The sequence below is a fragment of the Corvus hawaiiensis genome, chromosome 32 (genome assembly GCF_020740725.1).
Source record: "Corvus hawaiiensis isolate bCorHaw1 chromosome 32, bCorHaw1.pri.cur, whole genome shotgun sequence".
NCBI lineage: Eukaryota > Metazoa > Chordata > Aves > Passeriformes > Corvidae > Corvus > Corvus hawaiiensis.
In genome coordinates, this window is record NC_063244.1 from 308,425 (window position 1) to 318,619 (window position 10,195).

The 10,195-nt window shown below is 68.0% G+C and overlaps 4 protein-coding genes across 5 annotated transcripts; all 4 read right to left on the minus strand.

Annotated features, from left to right (window-relative positions):
- Nucleotides 1-202: 202 nt before the first annotated feature.
- On the minus strand, nt 203-1,192 carry C32H19orf53 (chromosome 32 C19orf53 homolog). Its single transcript, XM_048289822.1, has 3 exons — nt 926-1,192; nt 580-635; nt 203-473 (listed from the first exon to the last, which is right to left on the minus strand). Exons 1-3 carry the CDS (start codon nt 1,014-1,016, stop codon nt 339-341), a joined length of 282 nt encoding a protein of 93 aa, XP_048145779.1. The 5' UTR covers nt 1,017-1,192; the 3' UTR covers nt 203-338.
- An 860-nt stretch (nt 1,193-2,052) lies between these two features.
- Nucleotides 2,053-4,065, minus strand: LOC125318934 (mRNA decay activator protein ZFP36L3-like). Its single transcript, XM_048289899.1, has 2 exons — nt 3,685-4,065; nt 2,053-3,432 (listed from the first exon to the last, which is right to left on the minus strand). Exons 1-2 carry the CDS (start codon nt 3,920-3,922, stop codon nt 2,708-2,710), a joined length of 963 nt encoding a protein of 320 aa, XP_048145856.1. The 5' UTR covers nt 3,923-4,065; the 3' UTR covers nt 2,053-2,707.
- An 88-nt stretch (nt 4,066-4,153) lies between these two features.
- Nucleotides 4,154-6,468, minus strand: MRI1 (methylthioribose-1-phosphate isomerase 1). Of its 2 annotated transcripts, none has more exons than XM_048289898.1 (6): nt 6,395-6,468; nt 5,865-6,106; nt 5,379-5,551; nt 5,082-5,258; nt 4,578-4,802; nt 4,154-4,342 (listed from the first exon to the last, which is right to left on the minus strand). In XM_048289898.1, exons 1-6 carry the CDS (start codon nt 6,434-6,436, stop codon nt 4,212-4,214), a joined length of 990 nt encoding a protein of 329 aa, XP_048145855.1. In that variant the 5' UTR covers nt 6,437-6,468; the 3' UTR covers nt 4,154-4,211. The 2 variants fall into 2 exon arrangements, with proteins under 2 accessions (XP_048145855.1, XP_048145854.1); XM_048289897.1 differs by having other exon boundaries at nt 6,305-6,462.
- Nucleotides 6,469-6,499: 31 nt separating this feature from the next.
- On the minus strand, nt 6,500-9,349 carry YJU2B (YJU2 splicing factor homolog B). The gene is given in 10 exon segments (XM_048289900.1): nt 6,500-7,081; nt 7,173-7,311; nt 7,500-7,604; nt 7,607-7,698; nt 7,862-7,992; nt 8,072-8,132; nt 8,237-8,292; nt 8,378-8,460; nt 8,725-8,778; nt 8,886-9,349. Coding segments are annotated over 10 exon segments (1,215 nt in total). The 5' UTR covers nt 8,889-9,349; the 3' UTR covers nt 6,500-6,590.
- Nucleotides 9,350-10,195: the final 846 nt, after the last annotated feature.

Genomic DNA, 10,195 nt, shown 5'->3' on the forward strand with positions numbered 1-10,195 from the left:
CCCGGGAATACCTGGCCCAGCCCCAGAGACATGGACGCCCTCCCTCCCCCCAGAACCTGCCGGGGGGATAAAGTGACACCGCCAGGGGCCCCCCGTTCTCGGGGCTACACCGATGTCCACCCCCCTCCCCAAATCTGTCCTCCAGGAGCTCCCCAAGCCCTCTCCGACCACATCCCGGGCCCCCCCAAATCAGACACCAGCGTCGGGGGTGCGGGGGGGGACCGCCGCCCACAAACCCCTTTTATTAAACAACGATGGGGGGCTGAGAACAGCCCGGAGTCCCGCAGATCCTCGGGGAGGGCACTGAAGGAGGGTTCAGAGGGCGTTCCCCGGGGGTCTCAGCCGCGGCCCTTCTTGGCTTTGCCCTTGGCGGGGCCTGGCGCCGTGACCAGCGCCAGCTTTTTGGGGAGGCCGCCCTGCGCGCGCTGCACCGTCTCCCGTTCGATCCGCATCCGGATCCCGACCTCCAGGCGCTGGGGAGGGGAAGCACGGGGGGGTTAGGGGGGCACAGATGGATCCCCCCCAGACCCCTCGGGATCCCGCAAACCCCGCCGCGCCCCCCCCCCCCCCCCCCCCCACCTTCTTCAGCTTCTGCTGTTGGATCACACGGAGCTTCTTCGGGGCGATGGTGCGACCTGTGGAGAAGGCGGCTGGGCTGAGACCCGAGAGATCCCCGGGACCCCCCCCACTGACAACCCCGAGCTCCCAGAAGCCGTGAGGCCCCGCAAGAGACCCCAGGGAGGGCAGCGGAGACCGCCAGGACTTCTATGGGACACGCCCGCCACCTCCAGAGCCTCCCTTCCACCCCAGAGTCCTGAGGCCTCCTCTCGCCCTCCCGGGGCTCCCCTGAGCGACCCCTGGACCCCCAGCCCGCCTGTCCCCCTACACCGTTCGCCGGGATCCCCGGCCCTGGGACCCACCTTACCTCCCTTCCGCGGGCCCCGAGTACCCCGGGCCGCCGCCGCCGCCGCCGCCTTGGGACGCTTGGCCGCCACCTTGGGCCGGCCCTGCGCCATCGCCGCTACTTCCGCGTTAGGGCCGGAACACGCTGAGAACCGGCGGGGCGGAGCGTGCGGCACACCGGGATACACCGAGGCGTTACTGCCGCAAAGCCTGCCGGGATACACCGAGGCCTCGCTGCCGCAAAGCCTAACGGGATACACCGAGGCATAGCTGCCGCAAAGCCTGCCGGGATACACCGGGGCGTTACTGCTGCCGCAAAGCCTGCCGGGATACACCGAGGCGTTTTTGCCGCAAAGCCTGCCGGGATACACCGAGGCTTTATTGCCGCGAAGCCTGTCGGGATACACTGAGGCTTTATTGCCGCAAAGCCTGCCGGGATGCACCGAGGCCTCGCTGCCGCAAAGCCTAACGGGATACACCGAGGCATAGCTGCCGCAAAGCCTGCCGGGATACACCGGGGCGTTTTGGCCGCAAAGCCAGCCGGGATACACCGAGGCCTCGCTGCCGCAAAGCCTAACGGGATACACCGAGGCGTCGCTGCCGCAAAGCCTAACGGGATACACCGAGGCATAGCTGCCGCAAAGCCTAACGGGATACACCGGGGCCTAACTCCCGCAAAGCCTGCCGGGATACACCGTGGCGTTTTTGCCGCAAAGCCTGCCGGGATACACCGAGGCCTCGCTGCCGCAAAGCCTGTCGGGATACACTGAGGCTTTATTGCCGCAAAGCCTGCCGGGATGCACCGAGGCCTCGCTGCCGCAAAGCCTGCCGGGATATACCGGGGCGTTACTGCCGCAAAGCCTGCCGGGATACACCGAGGCGTCGCTGCCGCAAAGCCTAACGGGATACACCGGGGCGTTTTTGGCAGCAAAGCCTAACGGGATACACCGAGGCCTCGCTGCCGCAAAATCTAACGGGATATACCGGGGTGTCGCTGCCGCAAAGCCTGCCGGGATATACCGGGGCTTCGCCGCCGCAAAGCCAGCCGGGATACACCGGGGCCTCGCTGCCGCAAAGCCTGCCGGGATACCCCGGGGCGTTACTGCCGCAAAGCCTAACGGGATACACCGGGGCCTCGCTGCCGCAAAGCCTGCCGGGATACACCGAGGCTTTATTGCCGCAAAGCCTGCCGGGATATACCGGGGCCTAGCTGCCGCAAAGCCTGCCGGGATACACCGAGGCCTCGCTGCCGCAAAGCCTGCCGGGATATACCGGGGCCTAGCTGCCGCAAAGCCTGCCGGGATACACCGGGGCGTTACTGCTGCCGCAAAGCCTATCGGGATATACCGGGGCGTTACTGCTGCCGCAAAGCCTGCCGGGATACACCGGGGCGTTTTGGCCGCAAAGCCTAACGGGATATACCGAGGCGTCGTTGCCGCAAAGCCTGCCGGGATATACCGAGGCCTCGCTGCCGCAAAGCCTAACGGGATACACCGAGGCTTTATTGCCGCAAAGCCTGTCGGGATATACCGGGGCTTTGCTGCCGCAAAGCCTAACGGGATACACCGAGGCCTAGCTGCCGGAAAGACTGCCGGGATATACCGGGGCGTCGCTGCCGCAAAGCCTGCCGGGATACACCAGGGCCTAACTCCCTCACAGCCTGCCGGGATACACCGGGGCGTTACTGCCGCAAAGCCTGCCGGGATATACCGAGGCGTCGTTGCCGCAAAGCCTGCCGGGATACACCGAGGCCTCGCTGCCGCAAAGCCTGCCGGGATACACCGAGGCCTAGCTGCCGCAAAGCCTAATGGGATATACCGAGGCCTAGCTGCCGCAAAGCCCCCGGGATACACCGAGGCCTCGCTGCCGCAAAGCCTGCCGGGATATACCGGGGCTTCGCTGCCGCAAAGCCTGCCGGGATACACCGAGGCCTAGCTGCCGCAGAGCCTGCCGGGATACACCGGGGCGTTACTGCTGCCGCAAAGCCTGTCGGGATATACCGGGGCGTCGCTGCCGCAAAGCCTGCCGGGATATACCGGGGCTTTATTGTTGCAAAGCCTGCCGGGATATACCGGGGCGTTTTGGCCGCAAAGCCTGCCGGGATATACCGGGGCCTAGCTGCCGCAAAGCCTGTCGGGATATACCGGGGCGTTACTGCCGCAAAGCCTGCCGGGATATACCGAGGCTTTATTGCCGCAAAGACTGTCGGGATACCCCGGGGCGTCACTGCCGCAAAGCCTAACGGGATACACCGAGGCATAGCTGCCGCAAAGCCTAACGGCATACACCGGGGCGTTTGGGCCGCAGAGCCTGCCGGGATACACCGAGGCCTCGCTGCCGCAAAGCCTGCCGGGATATACCGTGGCGTTACTGCCGCAAAGCCTGCCGGGATATACCGGGGCCTCGCTGCCGCAAAGCCTGCCGGGATATACCGGGGCGTCGCTGCCGCAAAGCCTAACGGGATACACCGGGGCGTTACTGCCGCAAAGCCAGCCGGGATACACCGGGGCGTTACTGCTGCCGCAAAGCCTGTCGGGATATACCGGGGCCTCGCTGTCGCAAAGCCTGCCGGGATATACCGGGGCCTCGCTGTCGCAACGCCTGCCGGGATACACCGAGGCTTTATTGCCGCAAAGCCTAACGGGATACACCGGGGCGTTTTGGCCGCAAAGCCTGCCGGGATACTCCGGGGCCTAGCTGCCGCAAAGCCTGCCGGGATATACCGAGGCCTCGCTGCCGCAAAGCCTGCCGGGATACACCGGGGCGTTACTGCTACGAAGCCTGCCGGGATACACCGAGGCCTCGCTGCCGCAAAGCCTGCCGGGATATACCGGGGCGTTTTGGCCGCAAAGCCTGCCGGGATACACCGAGGCCTCGTTGCCGCAAAGCCTGCCGGGATACACCGGGGCCTAACTCCCGCAAAGCCTGCCGGGATATAACGGGGCCTCGCTGCCGCAAAGCCTGACGGGATACACCGGGGCCTCGCTGCCGCAAAGCCTGCCGGGATACACCGAGGCATAGCTGCCGCGAAGCCTGCCGGGATATACCGGGGCCTAACTCCCGCAAAGCCTGCCGGGATATAACGGGGCCTCGCTGCCGCAAAGCCTTCCGGGATACACCGAGGCGTCGCTGCCGCAAAGCCTGCCGGGATATACCGGGGCTTCGCTGCCGCGAAGCCTGCCGGGATACACCGAGGCCTCGCTGCCGCAAAGCCTGCCGGGATACACCGGGGCGTTTTTGCCGCCAAGGCTGCCGGGATTCACCGGGGCTTTATTGCTGCAAAGACTGCCGGGATACACCGGAACCTGTCACTGCTCCCCACGCTCCGCCAGCGCCCGGCACACCTCGGAGGGGGCGAAGACCCCCCACTCCGTGATGATGCCCCCCGTGATGAGCTCATGCGGCGTGACGTCAAAGGCGGGGTTCCACACATCGACGTCTGCAGGAGGAGGGGGAACACGGGGTCAGAGGGGCTCTGGCAGCGACCCCAGGCTGTCAGGACCCCCTGACCCAAATGCGACCGCCCCACCTCATTTAGGACCCCCTGACCCATAGGGCACCCCCTGACCCATCAGGGAACCCCCATCCCTAGACACCAACCCACCCTGGGGTCTGTGACACCCTGACCTGCCCAAATGAGACAACCCAGGACACGCCCGATGCGCGGCACCCACCAGGGTCAGCCAGGAGGACGCCCCCGAGCTGGGTGAGCTCTGTCCCCGGCCGCTCCTCGATGGGGATCAGGCGGCCCGAGGCCAGCGTGGGGTCACAGGTGCTGCTTGGGGCGGCCACGTAGAAGGGGATCTCCATGTGCCGCGCGGCCACCGCCAGCTGGAACGTCCCGATCTTGTTGGCCACGTCCCCGTTGGCAGCCACGCGGTCAGCGCCCACCACCACGGCTAGGGACAGAACGGGGTCAGGGGGACCTGTCCTTTGTCACCTGCCCCCATCACGTCCCCTCCCTGTGCCCCCCCTCTTTGTCCCAGTCCTTTCCCATGTCACCTGTCCCCAGCCTCTGTCACCCATCCCGTGTCCCTCCTCCTTGTCCCCATCCTGTCCCGTGTCCCCTCCTCATCTCGTGTCCCCTCCCTATCCTGTTTCCCCTCCCCATCCCTTGTCCCCATCCCCCTCCCATGTCACCCCCTCCGTGTGTCCCCCCGGCCCCCACCACCCCTCACCCTGCACTCCCCGCTCCCTCATGGTGACGGCGGCCGCACTGTCGGCGATTATCGTGACAGGGATGCCATCGTGGCGCAGCTCAAGTGCTGAGAGCCGCGAGCCCTGGTTGTAGGGCCGGGTCTCGGTGCAGAACACGCGCGACAGAGACCCACGTTGGTGCAGGGCCCGCACGACACCTGGGGACACGAGGGACATGTCAGGGACTCCGCGACAGAGACACCTCCCCCCGCCATCGAGACCTCCGCACAAGCCCTGGGGGAAATGGGGGACACTGCGCCCCCCAGTGCTCCCAGTACCCAGGGCGGTGCCGTAGCCCGCTGTCGCCAGGGTCCCGGTGTTGCAGTGGGTCAGGAGGGTGACAGGGCCACCCCCCGGGACCCTCCCCAGGATATCGCTCGCCCCGTGCGCCCCAATGTTCCGATTGTCCCTCCGGTCCTTCTCCAGAAGCCCCTCGATGTACTCGATGATGCTGGGAAGGAAGGGAAAAACGGGGGGTGTGACCCCCCCAACGCTAACCCCAAACCCACCCCAGGGGATCCCGAGACCCCCCTCAACACCCAAACCCACCCCAAGGGCACCTGGAACCCCAAATCCACCCCAGGACCACCTCAGGACCCCCCCTCAACACCCCAAATCCACCCCAGAGGGATCCCAGGAACCACCTGAGACTTCTCCCAGCCCCCCAACTCCCCCCAATATTGGGGATCCCCAATATTGACAACACCCCCCACCACCACCTCCCAGCCCCCCAGCGCCCCCCAAATTCCGCTCACCCCCGTTACCTCTCCCGCAGCTGCTGGGGGGTGACGCCGGGGGTCTCCACCTGCTGCCGGACAAACGTCCGGAGCCGCTCGGCCTCGCGGCCCAGGTTGGCGGCCGTGGGGCGGGCGCTGAGCAGGAACCCCAATTTCTGCCCCACAAACTCCTCCAGGGCCCCCAAATCATCGGAGGGCCCGGCGCCCCCCGCCAGCTCCACGGCCAGGCTCAGGCAGCCCAGCAGGGCGATGGCCGGAGCCCCCCGCACCTTGGGGGGGGGGGCACAGAACAGTCCCTGAGCACCTCCCGGGCGGATTTGGGAGCTCCCCAAACAAGGGGGTGGTTGGAGTGGGTGGGGGGAAGGGAGAGGAGGGGGTTTTGCGGGGGTGATTGGGGACGGGTGGGAGGGGGCCAGGACCAGGGGCTCAGAGGGGGTCGGGGGCACTGGGGGGGGGTCTCCCCTCACCTCCATGTCGCGGATGGCGCCCCAGGCCCGCTCCACGCCCCCCACCCGCTCGTAGCGGAGCTGCCCCGGCAGCAGCCGCTGGTTCAGCACCTCGAGGGAGCCACGCCGGTACCGCAGCGACTCGAGCGCCATCGCCACACCGCGACACCGCCCCTTCCGGGGGGAGGGGACCGCCCACGGCGGCGTCATGGGGGGGACCGGAGCGCGGGGAGGGCCGAGGGTCGCGATCCGGAGCGGGGGTCCCATGGCGCGACATGCGACACTCACGACAGGCCACCGACAGCTTTTAATGTTGGGCTGCTCGGGGGTATAAATTACAGGGTGGGGGGGGGGGGGGGGGTCTCTGGGGGTGGGCAGGGGGCTCGGCGCCCCCCCAGACCAGCCCGGGGGGGCGGGGGTCCAGCCCCCCAAAACCCCGCTCAGGGGCTCTCGGAGCCGGAGTCCGAGTAGTCGGCGACGAGGGACGGGGCGGGGGCGGCACCGGGGGGGCCCGGGGGGGCTCCCCCAGCCTGGGGGGCGGCACAGGGCGGGTCCGACCCGGCCTCGGAGTTCCCCCGGGGCGGCCCCTCCGCACCCCCGCCGTCCTCCCCCGCCCGCCGCCGCACGATGCCGAGCCCGGCGGGGGTCGGGGGGGGGGCCCGGGGGTCCCCTCGGCGCTCGCCCCGTCCCCAGAGCCAGTTTCTGGAGGGCCCCCCCCGCCCGCTCGGGCCGTGCCCTGGGCGAACCAGGAGCGCTGGGAGATCTCGGAGCGCTTCAGCCGCTGCTTCTCCTCGTAGGCTGTGGGGGGACAAGGCCGGGGGGCGGTCAGGGGGGGCGCGGGGCCGCCCCGAACCGCCGCGGGAACCCCCCCGGGACCCCCCCCACGCACAGTCGGGGGCGCGCAGGGTGAGCAGGGCGGCGAGGCGCCGATCCTCCTCCTCCTCGCGGAGCAGCGGGATGCTGAGCCCGGCCCTCGCCCGCAGCGCTGCTGCCTCCTCCTCCTCTTCCCGCAGCGTCTTCTTCTCCTCCTGGGAGCGAGACGGGGCTGGGGGCACGGCCCGGAGACCCCCGGGGGTGCCTGGGGGTCCTGGAGACTCCAGCGTGGACAGGAGCCCCCCCCGCTGGGCTTTTCGGGGTCCCGGAGTCCCCCAGTGAAAATTTGAGGGTCCCGGAGTCCCCCAGTGAAAATTTGGGGGTCCTGGACCTCCCCACTGACCCGGAAGCGCCTCCGGAGGCGGCTGTTGAGGCCAAAATCGTCCTTCCAGGCGTCCTGAGCTTCCTGCAGCCGCGTCAGGGTGGGGGGTGGCGCGCTCCAGGACCCCCCGGTCTGTCACCCCCGTGCTCCAGCCGGAACATGGGATCCATGGCCAAGCGCTCCCGCTGCTCTGGGGCTGTGGGGACGCCGTTACCCGCGGCTCACTGGGGGCACTGGCAGGGACTGGGGGCACTGGGAGGGACTGGGCAGGACCAGGGCGCTGTTCCTGCATCCCAGCGCTCATCCTTGTGCCAGGCCCGACAGGGGTCCATGGGACTGACTGGAGGCACTGGGCCATACTGGGACTCACTGGTGGGCAGGACCGGGGCGCTGTCCCCGGGGGTCCCAGCGCTCCTCCTTGCGCCGGGCCCCGCTGACGATGACATAGTCGCAGTTCCCGGGATCCGTTTGCAGCTCGATGTAGTTGACGCACAGGTGACACTTCATCCGGAACCTGGGGGGCGCACACGGGTCAGGGGGTCCCCGGGGGGTCCCCGGGTGTCCCCGCAGGTGAGGGAGGGGCTGTGGCTCACCTGTACACAGGGGTGGTGTAGTAGGTCCCCACCTTCTTCTTCTCCGCGTTATACCTGACACCTGTGGGGGGATGGGGGGGTCAAATCACCCCCCCCCCCGCAGATGTGGGGACCCTTTGGGACCTCCCAAAACTCCCCAATCCCCAGAACAGGGGTGCAACTCACCCATCCCGATGTGGTTCTGGCAGCCGTCACACCAGATATTAAAGGGCATCTCGAACCTGGGGGGTCAGGCAGGGTTTGGGGGTGTCAGTGCTGCCCCCGGGATGTGACAAGGGACGTTTTGGGGTGTCCCCCCCCCCTCACCTGATGACAAGGATGCCCTGGGAGAGCTTCCGGGCGCGCTCCCGCAGGGGGTGGCTGTGGTGGTACTTGTTGAGGGAGCCATGCTGGGGGGGAAAAGGAGGATCAGGGAGGGGGCCGGCCCCCCCAAAATCCCCACATGCCCTTCCAGCCCCCCAAAACTTCCACTCCCAGCTTCCTGAACCTTCCTGCCAGCCCCTAGCCCCTCAAAGTCCCACCCTCCCCACAACCTGACATTCCCCCAGCACCCCAATATCCCCCTAAAATCTCCCTGACATCCCTCCCAACCCCCCCTGCCAGCCCCTAGCCCCTCAAAGCCCCTCCCTAACCCTGCGAGCCCCCCAGCCCACCTTGGCGGGGTCGAAGTCAGGCGGGTAGTACTTGTTGGTGCCCTTGCGTTCACCCTGGAGGGAAATCGGGGTGTCACGGGGTGGCCACGGGGGTGACCACGGTGGCCCCGGCGTGGCCGCGGTGGCCCCAGCGCAGCTGAGGTGGCCCCGTCTGCACTCACCATGGCCGAGGGTCTCTGGAGCCGCGCGACCGGCACGGGCAGAACCTGGGGGCGACGAGGAGGTCACTGGGGAGCCCTCGGCCCGTACTGGGAGGCGTTAACGGGGTCCGTGCTGGGACAGGGGCACCAGTGCGGGGACAAGAGCCACTGGTTTGTACTGGTACGGGATCGGGAGACAGCACCGGCCAACGCGCTCCCAGAACGCGGCGAGTGGGCACTGGCCTATACCGGGACGGGTCCCCGGCCCAGTCTGGGGTCACTGGTCTCTACTTGCGACCAGCTACCCCTCGGTTTGGGGTCACCGGGCTATACTGGGAGCGGCCCCCCGCTCCAGGATGGGGTCCCCGTTCCGCACCGGGGTCCCTGGGCTGTACGGGGGTCCCCGGGCTGTACGGGGGTCCCCGGGCTGTACGGGGGTCCCTGGGCTGTACCGGGATCGCCCCCGCGCGCACCCCCCGCTCCCCACCGACCTCTTCCGGCTGCGCTCCTCAGGCCCCGCCCCTTCCTCCCCATCGCCGTGCGCTGATTGGCTCAGCCACGCCGAGGGGGCGGGAACCTTCCTGTCGGCCCCGCCCCTCCAGCGGCGTTCGCGATCTCTGGCGGCGCCGCAGCGCGGTGACTTACGGCGGCCCGTAGCAACGGGAGCTCCGTAGCAACGGGGGTCCATAGCAACGGGTTTTCATAGCAACGGGGCGTATTGCAGCGAGGGGTCCATAGCAACGGGGTCCACAGCATCGGGGGACCCCATAGCGACAGCGTTCAGCGCGTCCGTTTCCATGGCAACGTGCTTCATACCAACGGGGACCACAGCGACGGGGGGCTCATGGCAACGGGGGGACTGTAGCAACGAGGCTCCATAGCAACGGGCTCCATAGCAACGGGGACTCATAGCAACGGGTTCCATAGAAACGGGATTCCATAGCAACGGACTGCTCCCCTAACCCTCTCCCCTCCACAGCCCCCCACCGTCACCCCTGTGTCCCCATCGCTGTCCCCATCATCCTGTGTCCTCGATGGATAGAGTTGACCCCCCATGTCCTCATGGGGGTGGCAGTGTCCCTGTCATGGTCACCCCATGTCCCCATGGGGGTGGCAGTGTCCCCATCCCCTGTCATGCCAGGTCCCCGTGGGGGTGATAATGTCCCTATCGCCGTTTCCATCACCCCAGGTCCCCATGGGGGTGGCAGTGTCCCTGTCCCCCTCCCCACCAACCCATGTCCCCTCCACAGGCTGGCGGTGCCCTCGGTCCCATCCCTGCCGCCATCCCTGCCACACACCTGCCACCATCCCCCCAGCCCCAGCAGGTGCCA

Bases quoted from the DNA above. Each gene is read 5' to 3' on its own strand.
- C32H19orf53 (XM_048289822.1), bottom strand. From the start codon at position 1,016: ATGGCGCAGGGCCGGCCCAAGGTGGCGGCCAAGCGTCCCAAGGCGGCG. The intron at 636-925 runs GTAAGGTGGGTC...CCTTCTCCACAG, and splicing joins TCGGGGCCCGCGGAAGGGAG to GTCGCACCATCGCCCCGAAG. The intron at 474-579 runs GTGGGGGGGGGG...TCCCCTCCCCAG, and splicing joins AACAGCAGAAGCTGAAGAAG to CGCCTGGAGGTCGGGATCCG.
- LOC125318934 (XM_048289899.1), bottom strand. From the start codon at position 3,922: ATGCCTCGGTGTATCCCGGCAGGCTTTGCGGCAGCGAGGCCCCGGTGT. The intron at 3,433-3,684 runs GCTTCGTAGCAG...ATATCCCGACAG, and splicing joins GCCTCGGTGTATCCCGGCAG to GCTTTGCGGCAGCAGTAACG.
- MRI1 (XM_048289897.1), bottom strand. From the start codon at position 6,436: ATGGCGCTCGAGTCGCTGCGGTACCGGCGTGGCTCCCTCGAGGTGCTG. The intron at 6,107-6,304 runs GTGAGGGGAGAC...CCCCCCCCCAAG, and splicing joins GCGCCATCCGCGACATGGAG to GTGCGGGGGGCTCCGGCCAT. The intron at 5,259-5,378 runs GTACTGGGAGCA...TCGTGTCCCCAG, and splicing joins GGGCTACGGCACCGCCCTGG to GTGTCGTGCGGGCCCTGCAC.